The sequence below is a fragment of the Mytilus trossulus genome, chromosome 4 (assembly GCF_036588685.1).
Source record: "Mytilus trossulus isolate FHL-02 chromosome 4, PNRI_Mtr1.1.1.hap1, whole genome shotgun sequence".
In the NCBI taxonomy this organism is placed as follows: domain Eukaryota; kingdom Metazoa; phylum Mollusca; class Bivalvia; order Mytilida; family Mytilidae; genus Mytilus; species Mytilus trossulus.
The window spans coordinates 29172260-29190930 of record NC_086376.1 but is presented as its reverse complement, the minus strand read 5'-3'; the positions used below and the strand labels follow the sequence as shown (position 1 = coordinate 29190930).

Sequence of the window (18671 nt, the reverse complement as noted above, 5' to 3'; positions counted from 1 at the left end):
AGACAGAATATCCGAGAACTTAAACATCAACGGTTTCTAAATACCAACTTGCAGAGCAGAAGTGAGTAAAGAATCGTTCTATCCAAGAACAATAAGGGACTGGAACGCACTACCACTAACCATCACCAGTGCAGTTAGTCTTGAAAGCTTGAGACTCACCTACATGCGACGATTTAGATCCCCATCAAGGATGTTTTTAACCTCACTGTATATAGAATGTATAGCACAAAGATGTTCACATATTTCTATCTAAATTATTTACATGCACATCCAAAAAGTGGCAAAATAATCAGTTTGTTGATGGTGGCCGCAAAATTGTAGTACAAGTAGTCCCAAGATTTTATATAACTAGTCATTACAAAAATATTTCTAGTGAATTTTTTTTCTGACAAGATAATTTCAAATAAACTTGATAAAATAAGCAGTGTCTATTTTCTTTCATTTACTGGTATGATTGAGGAAAAAATAGTGCTGAAATCTTATTCAGTGTAGAAAGGGCTGTTGGATGAAAAATAGGTGGCGAGAAAAATGAGAGGCGAAATGTCTTGCTCCCGAAATGACAAAAACTCAAATCACCCATAGATCGTTATCTGAACACACCCTTTGTTTATCAATGGCGGAAAAACAGGTATCCAAGTTAGAAAATATATGTGAAAATTTGTTTAATTTGCTTTAGGCTTATGTACAGTCAATTATAACTGTTTGATGAAAACAAATCATGGCTTATTGTTATTTTATTCTTCTTCTTCTATACGTATTTCATTCCAATTATGGAATACCTTTTTATTCAGTTATTGGAATACACCTAATCGCTATTTATTCCATTCCGAATAAGTTCTAAAATTACACAACTTTTTCATCCAGGGCCTACTTCAATTCGTCCAACTCGGGTTAGTAGAGTTTATCGAGTTTACTTGACTGACAACCGAACCCCCCGAGTTTGACCTTTTGAACATATTGAGTTAACTCAACATCAACCCTGGGTCGGGGCAGGTTTTAGTCGAGTTTCAAGATGGCGTCAAGTAGTTGCAACAAATAAAAGTGATACAAATAAACCGGAAATAAACTGGTATTTGACAAAATACAGCTGAATCATGTGTAGACTTGGTCCTCAAATCTCTTCAACTTCGTACTTTATCATGTTGACCTTTTATAAAATTTTTGATTCGAGCGTCACTGAGGAGTATTTTGTAGACGAAATGCGTGTCTGGCGTAAATATTATATTTTATTCCTAGTATCTATGATGAGTTTATTATCAGCTGTAGGTGGTGGTTAGAAATAAAATAGAAATTAACTATTTTTCTTTGAACGATTTAATTTAAACTCACTAACAAACTATTTTTCAAAAGCAAACAGGATCAGAACTTTTCTTTGTGAAACACTGTGCAATATTTTTTTTATTTTAGTTCTCAGCAAAAAACAAAATTTTCCCCTCCATTATAATAGTCAACTCGATCTGGGAACAGTATATCTAACGTTCATATATATGTTCCTGACTCGTTGGAAAAGTTTTGACTTCGATTCATAATGGTTGCGCACATGCGCATTAGCACTGACCTTTCAACTAGAGTTAACCCGAGTTGGACGAATCGAAGTAGGCCCAGTTGAAGCTATCTGGGACCCTGTTTAAACAATTCACCATGCATGCTTCTTTTTAATGAGACCTGTTTAAACTACCGTAAATACTTCAAACAAAATATTTTTTTATTTCAATTTTAATTTCGAAAAAAGTGGATCACACTATATCAAAGTTTCTTGAAGATCACTTTCTAAAGTTTTTTCTCCCTCAGCTCATTACTGATGACCTCCATTTTTCGGCTGGCGACCCAAACAGGAAGTTGTATAAATGACTGTTTTTCCCGGAATGGACTAAATAGCGATAAGGTGTATTATTTCCAGATGAGAATTTATTAAAGTTTGTCGCACACATAAGAGTTTCTAGTAAATTAATATAAAAGGAAATAAGAAAACAAATAAAAACAGAACAAGATCACTTTAATAAGCTTTATACATAAAAATAAAGGGGACCTTTCTGAATTCTAGACAGTTCAGCACCCAGACAAATCGGTACCCAGACAAATTGGCACCTACCATAGACAAATTGGGACCCGTGAAAGACAAATTGCTATTCGATCAATAGGTATTCCTTAATTATTTGCGATCAATAGGTATTCCTTAATTATTTGCGATCAATAGGTATTCCTTAATTATTTGCAGAAAAGTAATACTTCATTTTATCCGGAATAGTTACCTTTTTACCAGAAAAGTCAGATATTTATTTGCCACTTTTTTCCTGGAAAAATCATCTTTGTTTTGGGTTTTAATTGCCTTTATAAGGGTATTTCTAATATTACTATTTATTTGGCAAGTTACCCTTTACTCCCTTATGTACAAATGCTATTAGAGATTGGCTCCAGTAGTATGGAAATGAAAAGTATGCAAGGAAAATTTTAGTTATAATGATTAATAATAATTTAAAAATATTTAATAGCCACTTACCACTTTTGCATGTTCTATGTTGCCACTTTTGACTGCCATCAAATTGCAAAGCTTCTTATCTAGGGCGCACAACATTTTTGGCACTGTATACAATTTTTTTAATTTTTTTTTCTATTTTTTAATATGGCACCCAGATTGTTGTCAGGGACAGGGCTGTGCGTCGCCAATGTTTCAATTTGCAATTTTTTATTTCACCTGGCGACAAAATACGACTGCTGGCAATACTTCTGGCGCCAACATTTTCCTATGTAAAAATTTCTATTTCTTGACAATATCAATCTTGATTAAATTGTTAGAAATTGTACGAAATTTTACCTGGCAATTTTACCTGGCGATAAGTTTATGACTTTGTTTACGACTTACAGCTAATCAACAGTAACAACAGTTGTCATACTCTGTTGTTACAGGTAATCCATTTACTAGATGGGTCATTAATGATCATCAACATTAATTAGTTCAAATAGAATCAGTCAGTCGGCATCAGTCTATTTCATTTGAAGAAACATAACTTAACTTTAATACTAAGTGTAACATGTTAAATGATGTAAAGTGCAGGCTGAGTGCTTCAGAAATCTAAATTGAACATAGTATAGATTTTGGTAGAAGAAATAAAGACTTGTTGGCTCTAAATTTAAGGTTTTCAAAACTGGCGACAAAATATACTAGCTAGCAAATTTTCTGGCTCCAACTTTTTGGGCATCTGAAGAAGTTTTAAGGCAAATCATGTTTTGAATTGACACCTTTCAAATCAAGCCCTTTCCTGTTAATTTCCTTGTGTACATGCTTAGATATGGCACAAAATGTGCACCTGAATATAGTGTTAATGGGGGTTAAAAAACAAGGTAACTGAATTATGGTGCACATTGTGTGCCTTTATGTACATGCTATGCTGTAGATATTATGTCATCGACACCTATTCTTATACTTGTTCACAAAGATTAACTTGTCCTTGGTGCAACAATAAAGGTTTCATTGAAGTTGAAAAAATTCATGGTTTAATTTTTTTTTATTGAATATGAGATATACAAAAACCATAGACAAATATTCAAAGATCACAATACTTGAACTGACCACCATGGCTCTTTGTGTCATCTTTTTGTCTAGGACTCCATATATACTTAAGGGTTATGTGTTTTTATCATTACTATTAGTTCAAAGAAAACTTTTTATCCTACAAAAGAGTTTTTAAATTATCCATTTTCATTGTATGATGAAAATTATAGTCACAGTCTGACAGTTGTGTGAATTTCCAAATCTGCATAGATTATGCATACATTATATGATGTGCTTTCAGAAAAGTTAAGAAAAATGTGGTCACTTCAACAGTTTAATAAAAAGTGAGATTCTCTGAGTTATCTCCCCTGATGGGGAGTTATACAGCTAAGAAAGATTGAATCAGTAAAATCATTCTGTTTCTGAAAAAAAAGTCTTCATAATAAGATAAAACACATCTTATATTAATTTAGAGTCTTACAAATGAATTATTTCTCTCTCAAAATATGCATACTAAAGATCAAGGCTGATTGTTTTCTGCTATTTTATTAGACAGTTGTTATACCTTATCTACTAAGTAAATGATGATTATTTTTATCAAATTTCAGATTTCTGATCGAGAAAAAAATACATTGGCATGGAAATCCAAAACAGAGCAAGCAAAGAAAGGGGAAACCTTGAGGGAACTTCAGAAGTTAAATGTGCAGTTTGTATCGTTAAATGTTGATATTAACAATGTGTTTAGTGTTTTAATCATTTTTTTAATCATTTTAAAAAAAGAAGAAGTTTCGTAATTGTGTTTAACCAAAATGACATTTTATTTACATCTATGAACTCTCCTTTTAGGATTGCTGCATTAGAAAGAGAGAAGGCAACTCATTTGTATAGTAGAAGAAGTGATTTCAGGGGAGACTTTAGTCAGCTGGAAGAAATAGATTCAAAGAGCAATGATGAGAAAAAGACTGAAAGTAAGAACATTTGTTATTTGCTCATTTTTTCTTGCCCTGATGAGGTCGAAATATGAGACATCAGTATACTGTTTCTGGCAGCAAGGGTGGCAGTGTTAACAAAGTATGAGTTTATGATTATGTCAGTTTATGTGGAACTGCTGGTAATTCAAACATATTTGGTATGCAGTTCTATTAGCAATGGCACAGTTCATTCCTTGTAGATTGTTTGGCCCTGTCCCTCTCATTATATATTGACTTTGAAACTTTTGCTTTGTTTACATTTATTAATTTGAGTAAGTCAGTTTAAGGGGAACCACTAGTAGTAGGTCAATATTTGTTATGCAGTTGTATAAGCATTGGTACATCTCATTTCCCTGGAGATTGTTTGGTCCTGAGCCTTCAGTCATTCCTGAGATTGACTTTAATATTTTGCATAACTAACATGTTAAAGTATTGCTATTTTAATTTCTGCATTTGCATTTTACTATCGAAATAAAAAAGTGAGACCTGTATCTGTGTTAAAAGTTTATTAATTTGCTGTGTATATTTTTAATGACAAGTCTTGGTTTTTTACAGAAATAAAACTGAAGCAACAGTTAGAGAAGATTAGTCACATGGTTAAGAGGTTTCATATGGAGTTAAGAGATATCAAGCCTACCCCAGAATGTAAGAAATATTAAACTTGTAGAGACATATTAAGCCTACCCCTGAATGTAAGAAATATTAAACTAGTAGAACCATATTAACACAAAACATTGTTGTATTTCATAATTTGATTGATAATACAATTTCTAGCAATCTTATTTACCTATAATCAAGTTTACCTGAATCATATTTTAAATCCTTTAAAAGAAGCTGGACCATTTATGAAATTCAACCCAAACTTGAAAGTTAATAACTGTTTTAAGGTGGGTTTTTTTCAGCTTGGAGAACATAGATTATCATTGTCATTCTTTATCAATCTTTCTGTGAATCTCCATTTATAATAAAAGATAACTTCAAGTAATATATAAATACCATTTTATAGTTCACAACCGTCCTCCTGTATTGTACAGTGCAGTTTAGAAACATTCAAGTCGCTGTGTAATTTATTTGATAATTCTATAACTCAAGTAGGTATGCATTACATGAAAGGTTATATCATCATCATTATTTAGGATCAGTTTGAAAATAAACGTATTTACACTTTTGGTATTTAGCTGTATTTTGCCTCCGAATGACCTTATATCACCTCCGAATAACCTTTTGACGACAAGCAACAATCACTTTTTAGTTGTGACGTCAAATATTTTAAATTATGAAGTCAAAGTTTACGGGAACCTGTGTGATGTTATGTAATGGCGGACAAATTTGCATACAAGTGTAAATACGTCTATACATATGGATGAATCATATGGGTAGTAAAAAAATCAGGCTAGATTAATTATTTTTGTAGAGTTGTTTTACCGCATGGCAATGTAAATGATATGAAAAATTTAAGTAAATTGGAAGGAGACATTGACTCCTTTTCAGAAATATTGATTGTAGTGTTATTTTAATGTTTTAGACTTGGTTTGAATTGAAAAATAATCATAATTCCAGTTACTTGCAGTAAGGCTGTTCTTTGAAGCTGCACTGATCTTATAGTAAAATGATTGTTGGCTGTTAAATGTATCATAAATGATTTCAACATTGAGTCATGCTTGGATCTTGTGAAAAATTACTGTACTATATATAATTTTCATACTTACTATTTATATAGATTAATTCCAAGGATTATATTTTATAGTTGTTGAAAAGTTAAAGATAACGATGGAAGAAATAGAAGGCACTATCAATGCATTCAAAGAACAACAAAGAAAACAGTATGTACTTTGATTAATTAAATAATACACATCAAACTTTAGTTATGTCCGTAGATTTTTATCTGATTTTGGGGTTAAGCTGTTATAAATTATTATTTTGGATGTAACACGTTTTCGGATTGGCTGAAGTTATTTTGTTATGAGCCCATAGACCTAATTTACTCATCTGATCGTGACGTTATCAACGTTTTTTCATGGTTTTCTTTGGTTTAGAATAGAATTTAGAATTAAATTATAAGAAATGACTGTAATATTTTTCTGTCTATTTGAAATAACATAAAAAATGTGGTGCACACTGTTCAATAACCCGCTACTCGCGTTATTAAGTGTGCACCACAATTTTTTATGTTATTTCTTCATAGACAGAAAAAATATTACAGTCATTCCTTAAATAAATAAGACCTAGCTCTTTTCAAAAATAATCATATGTTTCAGATATGAAGAATTGATGAGAGAAGAAAAAACCACTGCCCAAGAAATTCAGGCTATGGAGAGAAAATTTGAAAGTTGGAACCAAATGTCGGAACCAGTTGTTTCCAAGAAACCCCAACAGAAACCATTAGCCAGTGCCAGAGATATAACTAAAGACCTACCACAGGAAGTGGCACAATTTGAGGTAAATTTTAAAGGAAGTGGCACAATTTGAGGTATATCTTGAAATAACTAGAATATTTTTACATGAAATACAGTATTTTTTTAGTCCAATTTATTGGCATTATATTTTTTGGTCTGTATGTCTGTTTGTTCGTTTGTCTCTCCCACTTCAGGTTAAAGTTTTTGGTCAAAGTAGTTTTTGATAAAGTTGAGGTCCAATCAACTTGAATCATAGTACCTGACCAGCCAACTTTTGAAAATCCCCATTGGGGATTCAGCGACAACATTTTTAATGATTACAATATTTGCGTGTTTCTGTGTGCATTGTTTTTTTTCCTAAAAAATAGTCACATAACTCTTTTTTCTTAGTATACTATAAATGATGAGCTTGTATGCCTTAGTTTCTTTTATTTGCATGATTTTTGTACTAATTTTAAAATTTACAAAATAACTGAGGAGTAGAGAAAAATGGCATTAAAAATCATGGATACACAGTGGAGACCCCCCTTTTCCCCTCCAAAGACCTTCTTATCTATGAACCAAAGACCTCAACCTACATGTCCTAAAGTTAGAAGGATGGATACAGATTTTGATTTAGTCTTTCAGTATTAATGAGAAAATGGATAAAATTTGAGTTATCTTTCTTTGAATTTAGAGGTGCACTTGTCAACTTGTATTTGTTCTGCCTAACAGAAGTTCCACTGGAAACTTTGTTATAAACAGTGTCATAATACCTATTCCTTTTGGAACAAATATTCTATACCATTTATTTGGTAAGGAACATATACTGTAATATTTATTCCTGTGGAAACAATATTCCAGAATATTTCTTCCTTTTGGAACTTATATTATGAAGGAACTTCTATTCCATGACACTCTTACCAGTGGAAACTTTTACACAGCAGAAGGAAAAATAATGTGGCGTCAATTTTAAATCAATAGACACGACACATGTCTGATTTTGAAAATTAAACAGATTTCAAGATAAACAATGTTTTCTTAAAGAGTTCATTCTACAGTTGTTCTCATCTTTCAGTCAATTATGATTTTGTTTTGGAACTACGGTTAACATTCTAAATTGTGCTCGTATGATAAATTGAAAGGCCGTCTGACCGTATTTGTGTTTACATATAATTTTGAAGATTGGTATGACAAATCAGGTAATCCAATTACATGCAATAACTGATTATCATTATGACAACTGTTGTGACTGTTGATTAGCGTAGGGTTGTTAAATTGTCATAATATGTTCCCAGGTAAAATCATAGATTTTAAAAAATTGATCAGAAAAACTTCAAAACGGTAAACAATATTTTTTTCTGGTATATTTTGTGAAAATCGGTATTTTTACTAGTTTTACGATCCCAATATCAGGATTCAGGTTTGGATGATACTGCGAAAATTGGGATAGTTGGAAAGTCTGTAGTACACATGTTCCGTATGATATGATCTTTCCAATTTTAATGCCAAATTCGAGTTTTACTCTAATTTTATAGTCCACTGAACATAAAAATAATAGTGTGAGTGGTGCATCCATGTACTATGGACACATTCTTGTTTATAATAACATGGTTTAAAGAAGTTCTTATTTCTTGAATTTACTAAACTAGCAAAAATTATCATGTAATAATTTCATTTTTGAATTTTTCAGAAATTTTTGGAAGAGACAGGAGGAGTTAGAGGAGGATGGGATGAATATGATCATCAGACATTCTTGAAATTCAGACAGAGACATAATGTAAGATATTTTTTTCTCTAATTTTGGTGCTATTTTCACATTTTCTGACAGGTGTCAGAAAAATATTTCTCATCACTGTTCTCAGCAAATGATAAGTCAAAATTGAATTATGACGTTTAATTTTCTTGATTTTTTCTGAATTTCCTATTGTGAAGTCATGAAAAAAGGCATCCATGTCCGATGATGTCACATATAAGGAACAACACAACATTCTGCAAATGTTTGAAAAAGAATGATAAAAATCTTTACAGAAACAGATTCCACCACTATAACATTTTAAATTTTAATTATTTAAAAAGCTTGGCAAGCCTAAGCTTTTAATATTAAAATTTAATTGTCTTGAGTAGAGAAATATTGTAACACACTTGTTGCAGTTATGGAATTTATATATCATCTTGCAATGCATCATATTGTCAACAGGTGTAAGATCCCCTTTGATTCCTGTTATATTTGGTGTTACTGTTTCATAACTTCATGTCATTCATCTTTCCAGGGTAAAGAAATATTTATTCAGCATTCCTTGGTAGCCATTCCAACAAGAACTGAAGAAGAAATTAGAGACCATGAAGACTGGTATCAATCATATCTCTCATTAAATGAAAAGAAGAAAGAAAGTATAAAAAAATGGAGGAAAAAGAAGGAGGTTATTAGTTTTATATTGTTTTCTTAAACTTCAGTGACTTTCTATAAAAGAAGTATCACTACATATTTCTGCTGTTAAAATGTGTTGCTGGGTACTAGTGTGATGTTAATTTCTGGGATTGATAATTTTCAGCAATTTTTTTACCATATCAAATTTACCATTTGTCAAATTTGCCATATGAATTGTGCCTTCATCTTTTTGCTTCAGGTTAGAATTATTGGTTGAGGTATTTGTTGATGAAGTTGAAGTCCAATCAACTTGAAACTTAGTATACATGCTCCTTATGATATGATCTTTGTAATTTTAATGCCAAATTTACCCCATTTTCACGGTCCACTGAACATAGAAAATGACAATGTGGATTGGGCATCCGTGTACTAGGGACACACATTCTTGTTTTGTAATGATATAAAATTCTATTGACAGGAAGATAAGGATGATGTTATATCTAAAGTTGATCAACAATTGGAAGACGAGGAAACAAAGAAAGAGGAAAAGAAGAAAAAGAAAGAGGAAATAATTCAGGCTGAAAAAAGGGAGCGTTATAAACAGTTGAATTCTTACAGGGTAAGTGTCAAATTCATTCAATATTTTATGGAGAAAGGGTTCTGTGGTTAAAAAATCTATTTATGCAAGGAATATTCATATTTGTCATGTCTACTTTGTGGGTTGTAAACTCTTATTAATTAGCAACATAAATCAGTCGATAAAAATTATGATGGGTTTATCTTTAAATTTAAGGTCCAGAAAGAACTTGAAAGGGCACAAGCTGAAGAGAGGAAATTAAGAGAAGAACTAGAGAAAGCCAGGAAAAATGAGGAAGAAAGAAAAAGACAGGTATCAAATAGCTCTATCATATATGAACTGTTTGAGAAGCAAAAATACAAATAGAAATAAATTTTCACCATGTTTTTGTTACGACAAGAGCTTGAACTGTTTAGTGGTGATGATTAGTGATAAGACATTACGATTCAATTTCTATATCAAAGTCTATATCTTAGATTATTTTAGTTAGTTAGGTTATATTGAAATATGATACTCTGATTTGTCCATTGGTAGTGGTTCTCATTGAGGTTTAAGCGTGACACAGGATTGCTGATTTTTTGTAAGCATGACACATGAAAGTCAAATTATTTTGCTGTGAAAACTGGAAATGAAGTCTAGCAGGACATGGGGAAATTACATAAAAAGGAGAATTGCTTACGTACATAGTGTAAGCGGGATACAGGAATCTGACAAAAACAGTAAAGGGGATCTGGGATCAGATACCCCAATGAGACCCCCTTGGTATTCATGTGAAGCCAAAACAGATATCATTACTGTCAGTCCAACAATCAGCTTTGGCAATTTATATGTTATAAGGAACCAATGGTGTTCTTACATCTTTCAAACTTGAATGTCTTCAATTTGTATATGCAAGTAGTGGAGAAAAAAAAATTTAAATTATATAATCTAGTTGATCTTAGTTTTGCAGTTTATGTAGCCGAGAGTAGTTAAACCTTACAAAGTTGAGAATATGGTGACGAAAAAAGTATTCCATGTGAATATTCTAACTATTACTGTTTTTAGCTTTGAAATAGTTTACATGATTTTCCAGGTGAAAAGATAAAATGAATTGTTGTTATCTTTGCAGATTGAGGCAAGAGAAAGGGTAGAAGAATTTAAAACACAGAAGAAAGAAGAAGAAAGTTTACGTAAATTAGAGGACGAAGTGTGGGAAAGGGCTCAGAAGGATCAACAAAAAGAGATAGCAGCAAGGGAACTTGTTAAATTTAGGGAAAGGGTAGGTTTCTGGTATTCATGAATATAAAATCAGATCACCAAAGGTCAAATCTCATTTCATATTTGACTCAATAATCCATTTGGTTTATCGTGTATTTTATTGTTTGACCATTTCATTAATCTGTTCATTTTGATTTAACTAAATTTAATGAATATTTTTTGAAATACTGTTTTTCAATCAACTAGTTGCTTAATTAACCCTTTCCTCCATAGTGACGCCTTTTGGCGCCACCCCCTTTACTCCATAATGATGCCTTTTGACGCCTGTGTAGTTCCTCAGTTGCAACGCTTTGACAACAAAGTGTCTGCTTCAGACTTAATATAACCTGTATCCAATATGAAAAGGATATTCATAAGAATATCTGACTTGAATTTATTTGATGAAATATTTGTTTTTCGCAATTTGTTTATACTTTAAAGTATATGTTTAGCATTTTATTGAAAAATCCTATGCGAATCAGGTATGCAAAAAAAAATTGTCAATGGAGGAAAGGGTTAAAACTCAGTGTCATGATATGAGCTGTCATAATTGCAGACACAGATTTGAGGTTATAGAAAGGATGGAGGTTGAGGTTGGCAAGTGAACTGAATGTATTTACTGATTATTTAACTTGACATTGCTATTTATTTTAGTAATGTATGTAAACTATGTTTTAAAGGATAAGAAGACTGTTCTGCAGAGACTAGCCAATCAAAAAGCCAAAGAAGAGGAACAGAAAGAAAAAGAAAAACGATTAGAAAAGCTCAAAGGACAGGTGTGTGTCTTAAACATTCTTTTTCTCTACTTCATTTAAGGATTGAATGCTTCTTTTTGTAATTTATTGGGGTGTGAAAGAGTTGACCATAGTTCATTTTGTATAAAATGAGAAAGCCATCAATGTTTGGGATGAAAGTAATGCAGACAACTTCATAATACCCCCATTCAGAAGGGGTGGGCATACTTATTCACCCCTGCCCATCCCATGATATTTTTTTACTATTTTGCTTTTTGATTTACTATCAGCTTTCATATAAGCATTCTATACCATGTGATATGTTTTTTCACATCCATTGCTTTCCAACTTAGTGTTAGTGTGCCACAGAGTTCAACTTGTTTTTACAGAAAAAACAGAATTGTTTAAATAGAAAGACAGTCTACAAGAAATCACAGATTTATAATTGATATTATTTAGGTAAAAAACTAAATTAACATCAGTAAAACAGTTTTATAGGCAGACAGACTATATTTCCTTTTGATAAATCAAGATTTGATAAAAAGTCCACTTAATTCCACAGGTTGAAATAGAAGTTACCAGAGATCCTAACAGACTGTTACAGCCAACAGCTGGATGGACTTCAAGGACCAAAGATAAGGGATCATCTGGAACTGGACCTTTACTACACATACCACACAGGTATCTATAAAATCATTTAACAGTTCCAATTTTACTACACTGTATGTGGTTCTCAAAAATGTAAGACTTTTCATAGATTCTAGAGGCTAACAATAGCTTTAACCAAATATAAACATTCACAAGCAGAAATAAATGAGAAAAGACCAAAAGTAACCTTGACAAGGAATCAGAGAAAAAGGTGATCAACACAGCATTTAGACTTGTTCATTTTTATACACCCTTTTACAGGACATATTATAGAGTACAATTGTCTGACTAATAGTCATTAACATTGTCTGACAATTACTCAATAATGCTTTAACCAATTTGCATGAAACTTAATCAAATTGTTTATATCTATTTATGTAAGCTCCTTTACAATTTTAAATTTTACATTTCCATGTAATATGAGGTTTTATTCATTAAAAAAGGGTGATTTTTTAGTTTTATGAACAATAACTTAAAAGTTCTTAAAGCAGTTTTTATGAAATTTTGGGGACTGTTTACTTTAATATCCCATTAAAATAGCCTCCCATTAGTTTTTGTTGAGCCTGCAACAGCTTGGCATAGGATAGTGACCTGGCGGTGGCAGCATTAGCTAACTTCTTAAAAGCTTTATATTTTAGAAGGTGGAAAACCTGTATGCTTCATACTTTGTATATAGATGCCTCATGGTACAAAGTTTCTGACAGACACATGTCCAATGTCATTGTCCTCATTTTCATGGTGCTGTGACAAGTTGAAAAGAGTTAAGATTTTTTGTAATGTTAAATTCTCTCTTATCATAAGTAATAAGATAACTATATTTGGTACAGCGTACCTTGCAAGGTTCTCATGCCCGTCTGACAGTTTACACCTGACCTCGACCTCATTTCATGGATTAGTGAACAAGGTTGAGTGTTGATGGTCAAGTCCATATCTCAGTTACTATAAGCAATAGTTTCAGTATATTCGGTGTATGGAAGGACTGTAAGGTGTACATGTCCAACTGGCAGGTGTCATCTGACCTTGAACTCATTTTCATAGTTCAGTGGTTATAGTTAAGTTTTTGTGTTTTGGTCTGTTTTTCTTATACTGTATGCAATAGGTCTACTGTATTAAGTGTATGAAATGATTAAAATATGTACATTTCTAGATGGCAGGTGTCATCTGACCTTGACCTCATTTTCATGGTTCAGTGGTCAAAGTTAAGTTTTGGTCTTTTTTTCTGATACTATAAGCAATAGGTCAACTATATTTGTTGTATGGAATAATTGTTTGCTGTACATACCTGTCTGGCATGGTTCATCTGACCTTGACTCATTTTCATGGTTCATTGGTCAATGCTTAGTTTTTTTGTTTAATGCTAAGTTTATGTGACAGTTGTAATAAAGCTTTATATTTAGGACTATCAACAAACACTGTAATGTCAATGATTAGTAAAGAAGGCAAGACATTTCAGTGTGTGCACTCTTGTGAGTTTATGTGACAGTTGTAATAAAGCTTTATAATTAGGACTATCAACATAATATCAATGATAAGTAAAGAAGGCGAGACAAGTCAGCCTGTGCTCTCTTGTTATTGAGGAGCTATGGAAGTTTATTCTTTAAATAAGCGTGCGATGTATGATAATGGTTGAAATCTCTTGATTCTTTTTATACCCTTTTGAGGTAGTCTGTATCTAGTTAGCATAAAAGTTGTGGGGGCCATCAGTTTCCAGCAATGACAGGATTACAAACTGATGAATTTAATTATGTCTGTTTAAAGGGAACCACAAACAATAAGTAAATGATATTTGGTATGCAGTTGTTTTTGCATTAGCACATCTGATATCTGTTGGCATCATTAAGCCATATACCTGGAAATTATAGTCTATTAACTGAAACTTTTGTATATGAATACAATTAAAACAAATGTTTATTTTTGTATCTTTATAGAGCTGTACCATCTTGGCGACAAGGACCATGAGCCTTAAACATATGGTTTCTGGATGAAGTTACTTATCAGGACCTGTTCTGTAGCACACAGCAATATGGGCTTTCATTTTCTAGTCAGTGGTGTTGTAATCAAGATATACACGCCAACTCCTGATGCAGGTGCTGGACGTGTACAACACATAGAATGTGATAACCAGGCATAATACATTACCATTCAAATAAAGAAAAATAACATGTCATTTGTGTGTCATTATTGTCACTTTTTCTTGAAGCAAAGTTTTATAAATTCATATTTATAGGTGTAAGATGTGGTTTAAAGGGAAACTTCGCAAAAAAATCAAAAATTGATATTATGTCCATTCTGTATAAAAATGCTCAAATTTATAAATATTAAAGTTTTATTCCGCTAGATAAGAGATCACCATCGATTTTAAATTTTGAGTATCAGTTCCCTGCCTTCCGCCATTTTGTTATCTTGTCCAAATAAAAATCACGATATGTCTATAAACCACAAAGAAACAAAACTACAGTAACCGATGTAGTCTTAATTACGTGTCGATATCTTGTCAATCGTACGGTTGTTTTATCTGACTAACTAACTTGATACGGAAAATATTCTTATTTTTTTAATAACCATATAATCTGTTATTTTTAAACTGTTAATATTGGAATTAGTTAAAAAGTCAAAGTTCAAATCATAAATAAGTGTTCCGTGAAAATTGTTTTCGAAAATCTAATTCGTTCATAATTCTTTAAAGTAATATACTTTATTCAAATAAATTAGGATCTTCGCTCCACTGATCACCCGCATGGCTTAAGGTATTACTCCCAAAGGTATTGTGAGGGGTGTAAGGTGACACGTCCAGGTATTCAAGCGATTTCCTGTCGGGCATGCAAGTTCATGCATCGTTTCACTTCTGTAGGTATTGATCAGTGTACACGGCCGATAACTTATAACTTTCCATTTTGAACTATCAGGTGCATGTATAATATACATCTCTGTCTTGCGTGTCCGAAAGTGATATAATATACTAGTCATTACTTAACTCATACGCTTGTTTATAAATAAAATTTCTGGTGTAAAGAATATTATTTATAAAAAAAAATGATACAAAAAAAAAAAAAAAAAAAATTGAAGATATACAAATATACGTATTTTTTCCAAGGGTTAATTTGGAAAAATCAGAGACATATGTGGGAAAATGTAATATTTACTCGTCAATAGTAAAGGATATACCGGTATATATAGTTGGATCATTCCAGAAATGTTGATTAAAAAAATGTGCGCACTTGTCGACGATTCGTTTATACGCCCGGATAGAAAGTTACGGAACTACAGCGCAATTTAAAATATATTCATGTATACATTGAACATAAGAAAGAAACATACATTTTGTGCAAATTGGGGTAAAAGTTTTGTAAATAGACTAGTCCACGTATACCAACAGTATGTAATCATCCAATTCGATAGACTATTGTAACCAAAAGAAGAAGAAGAAGAAGAAGAGGACCAATTTGATTTAAATACAGGTCGATCTATAACTTGCTTTGGTTCATCGAAGTTATGAACATAGTAAAATCACAGATTTATATATCAATTAGATTGTTCTCGAATAAAGAAAGAAATTCGTCATCACCACAATTGTTCCGACATATGCAACTGGACGTACACTAATAATCCCCGAGGGATGTGAATATTTTCTAGGAAAGCTATTGAGTATTAAAGTTTCAAATAATTTTCGGGATTTATTTTCTTTCTTGATATTCAAAGACAGCAAATTTAAAGAATAAACTGCTTGTCAGATATTTGTCCGCTTTAGGGGTATTCTTGCTAGTTGAACAGACTTATAATTACATTCAAAAATAGGGAAAGATGACATTAAATTTGTTGTCTTTTGTTTTTAAACATCTTTGGTCAAATAGTTATTAAGTATTATACGTTGTGAGACGAAGACTATTTTTTAAAATAAGGACGTCCCCGATTATGATTAAATTTGGTTGACGTTTTTCACACTTGATAAAGAATATCTATTCGTAATTTTTCGATTCCATTCCAAGAAGACCTTAAATTTGCTGTCAATTTTTTAAAACTTCTCAAGTAGAATTTTTTTTTTTCTTTATTCGTTCATATCATATTCCGCTTCGGTAGAGTTATCTTCAGTGAGTTCCAGTTATTAATTTATACGTGGCTTTTAAAAGTCTAAATCTAAGTGTTCTCATTCATTTATTTGCCTAATAAAGACAAATAAAAATACTTTGGTAAAGCTATTTATAATTTCTAAGTTATCCTTTTTATTAGACATCAATCAAGGACAAAAGGTGTAAATCATTTCAATCGGACATATGATTTAAGTTTCCCGTCTTTAACCGAAAATTGTGTATTTCTTAGTAAATTAACTTATTTGAATTCAAATAAATAATAGCACCAAACATAATTAAATAATTCCACGGCGATCAATTTTTATTTGTCACCAACTTGAATATATATTTTAAATATGTATATTGAATGCTCCCTTGTCTTATAATTCACTGATCCGAATAGACAGTCACACCTGGCAAGGTGTGCCCGAGAGGCGTGGTTAAATACCGAAGTGCAAATAAAAATTTACCTTTCAACAAGCCATCTACGAGTATTGCCAAAGAACCGTGAATACACACATCGTATCAACCAAGTCATAGCAGAGATAGTAAAAGTTCAATAAGAGTACACCAACATATTGTCTTTACAGATTATTGTACTTTACTTTGTTCACCCCATCAGTCCGAAAATATATTAATTAAAAATAAATTTATAACTTTTTGTGTTGTCTACAAAAATAATTCGAATATATACGTTTAACATAGAAAATTTATCTCATGAATATGTACAATTGAACGCCTGTGCGTTTTATCTTCTTATTATCGGATGGTTATTTAGATAAAGCATAAGTCATCGGCGCGCTTACGATTACGTTAAAATATGATTAAAAACCAAGACTTTTAATGATTGTATTTAAAATCCCGGCATGCAAAAATCAGGAGAAAACGTCACGACCTACAGGAAGTAGTTAATATTTTTTCATTAAATATTGAATTTCTCCTTTATTACTCCACATATAGCGATAAAACTTTGTGAATATATATATTATGTCATAATGAACATATTTAAACCATAAGTAAAAAATCGTGAATTTTCCCTTTAAGTGCCAATGAGACAAATCTCCATCCAAGTAAAAATTTATAACAAAAAAACAACATTATAGGTCAAAGTACAGTCTTCAACATAGTTGTATGACATTCTCCTCAGATTTCGATAGAATTTATTGTAATGGTAAAGATTTCTCATTTAAGTTGATGAGCTTTATGTCAAAGAACATCAACCTATTGAGGATTAGTTTGATACTTATTGGTCTGCAAGTAGTATGGGTTAACTAGCTATTAAACCAGGTTTTATCCACCATTTTCTACTTAATAAAATGTCTGTATCACAAGTCAGTTGTTGTACATTCATTTCATATGTTTAAGCTTTTGATTTTGCCATTTGATTAAGGACTCTTGTTTTGAATTTTCTTTGGAGTTCAGTATTTTTGTGATTTGACTTTTTACATCAATATTATTTTTGACGAGTTTGACAATATATGTTTTGGCCCTTTCAAATGATAATGGTACTGCCCTCAGTATGAAAAATTAAATCTGACCACTGGATTGTAAAATTGAGGTACAGTTCTTATTCCATGAAAAAGAAGTTTATGCTCCACACAACAAACCCATATGGCAAATATGATTATTAACCTATGATGCATGATTTTATACTGGAAAACTGACCTCACCCTGAAAATAATCAATGAGGCAATGTAACATATATCACACAGGCTAATCCTTCTTGCCAACAGTTTACTTGCAAAATCTTTTTAACTTTTATAAATTTACTGGGAACAGCACTCTACCTTAAAGTGGAACATGTACATGATAAGTTTATTAGTTGGTATTGGTTTTGAATTAGATTTCAGTCACTGTGAATACTCTTAAATCAGCACTTTTGTGTATTTTAGCTTAATGTTACTTGCTTTTTGTGCATTTGGTCAATCTAATGAGTCAAGCCATTTAGTTTTTGGTCAAGTCTGAAATATTTATGTCTTGGAAGCAAGACATATTGATTCTTCATTCCCATAACAACATTAAGGTTAGTCTGTAATTAAATTTTGACCTGCTCACCTGACTCTACTTGGGTTTTTGAAATCATATAAAAAAAGATAAAATTTGGTTTAATATTGCATTCGATTCTGTGGTTTTCTAAAAGAAGACATTTGTATGTATTTCTCATGGGGTCCTATGTTAAACTAAGTCCCCTGCTTGCAG

The 18671-nt window shown here is 31.8% G+C and overlaps 1 protein-coding gene across 1 annotated transcript; it reads left to right on the top strand.

The window, feature by feature from the left end:
* Positions 1-591: 591 nt before the first annotated feature.
* LOC134715042 (coiled-coil domain-containing protein 112-like) lies at positions 592-14572 on the top strand. Its single transcript, XM_063576902.1, has 14 exons — positions 592-628; positions 4102-4199; positions 4340-4461; positions 5020-5109; positions 6212-6287; positions 6723-6903; positions 8533-8619; positions 9113-9262; positions 9689-9829; positions 10004-10099; positions 10896-11045; positions 11704-11799; positions 12320-12438; positions 14334-14572. Exons 1-14 carry the CDS (start codon positions 614-616, stop codon positions 14362-14364), a joined length of 1452 nt encoding a protein of 483 aa, XP_063432972.1. The 5' UTR covers positions 592-613; the 3' UTR covers positions 14365-14572.
* The last annotated feature ends 4099 nt before the right edge of the window (positions 14573-18671 follow it).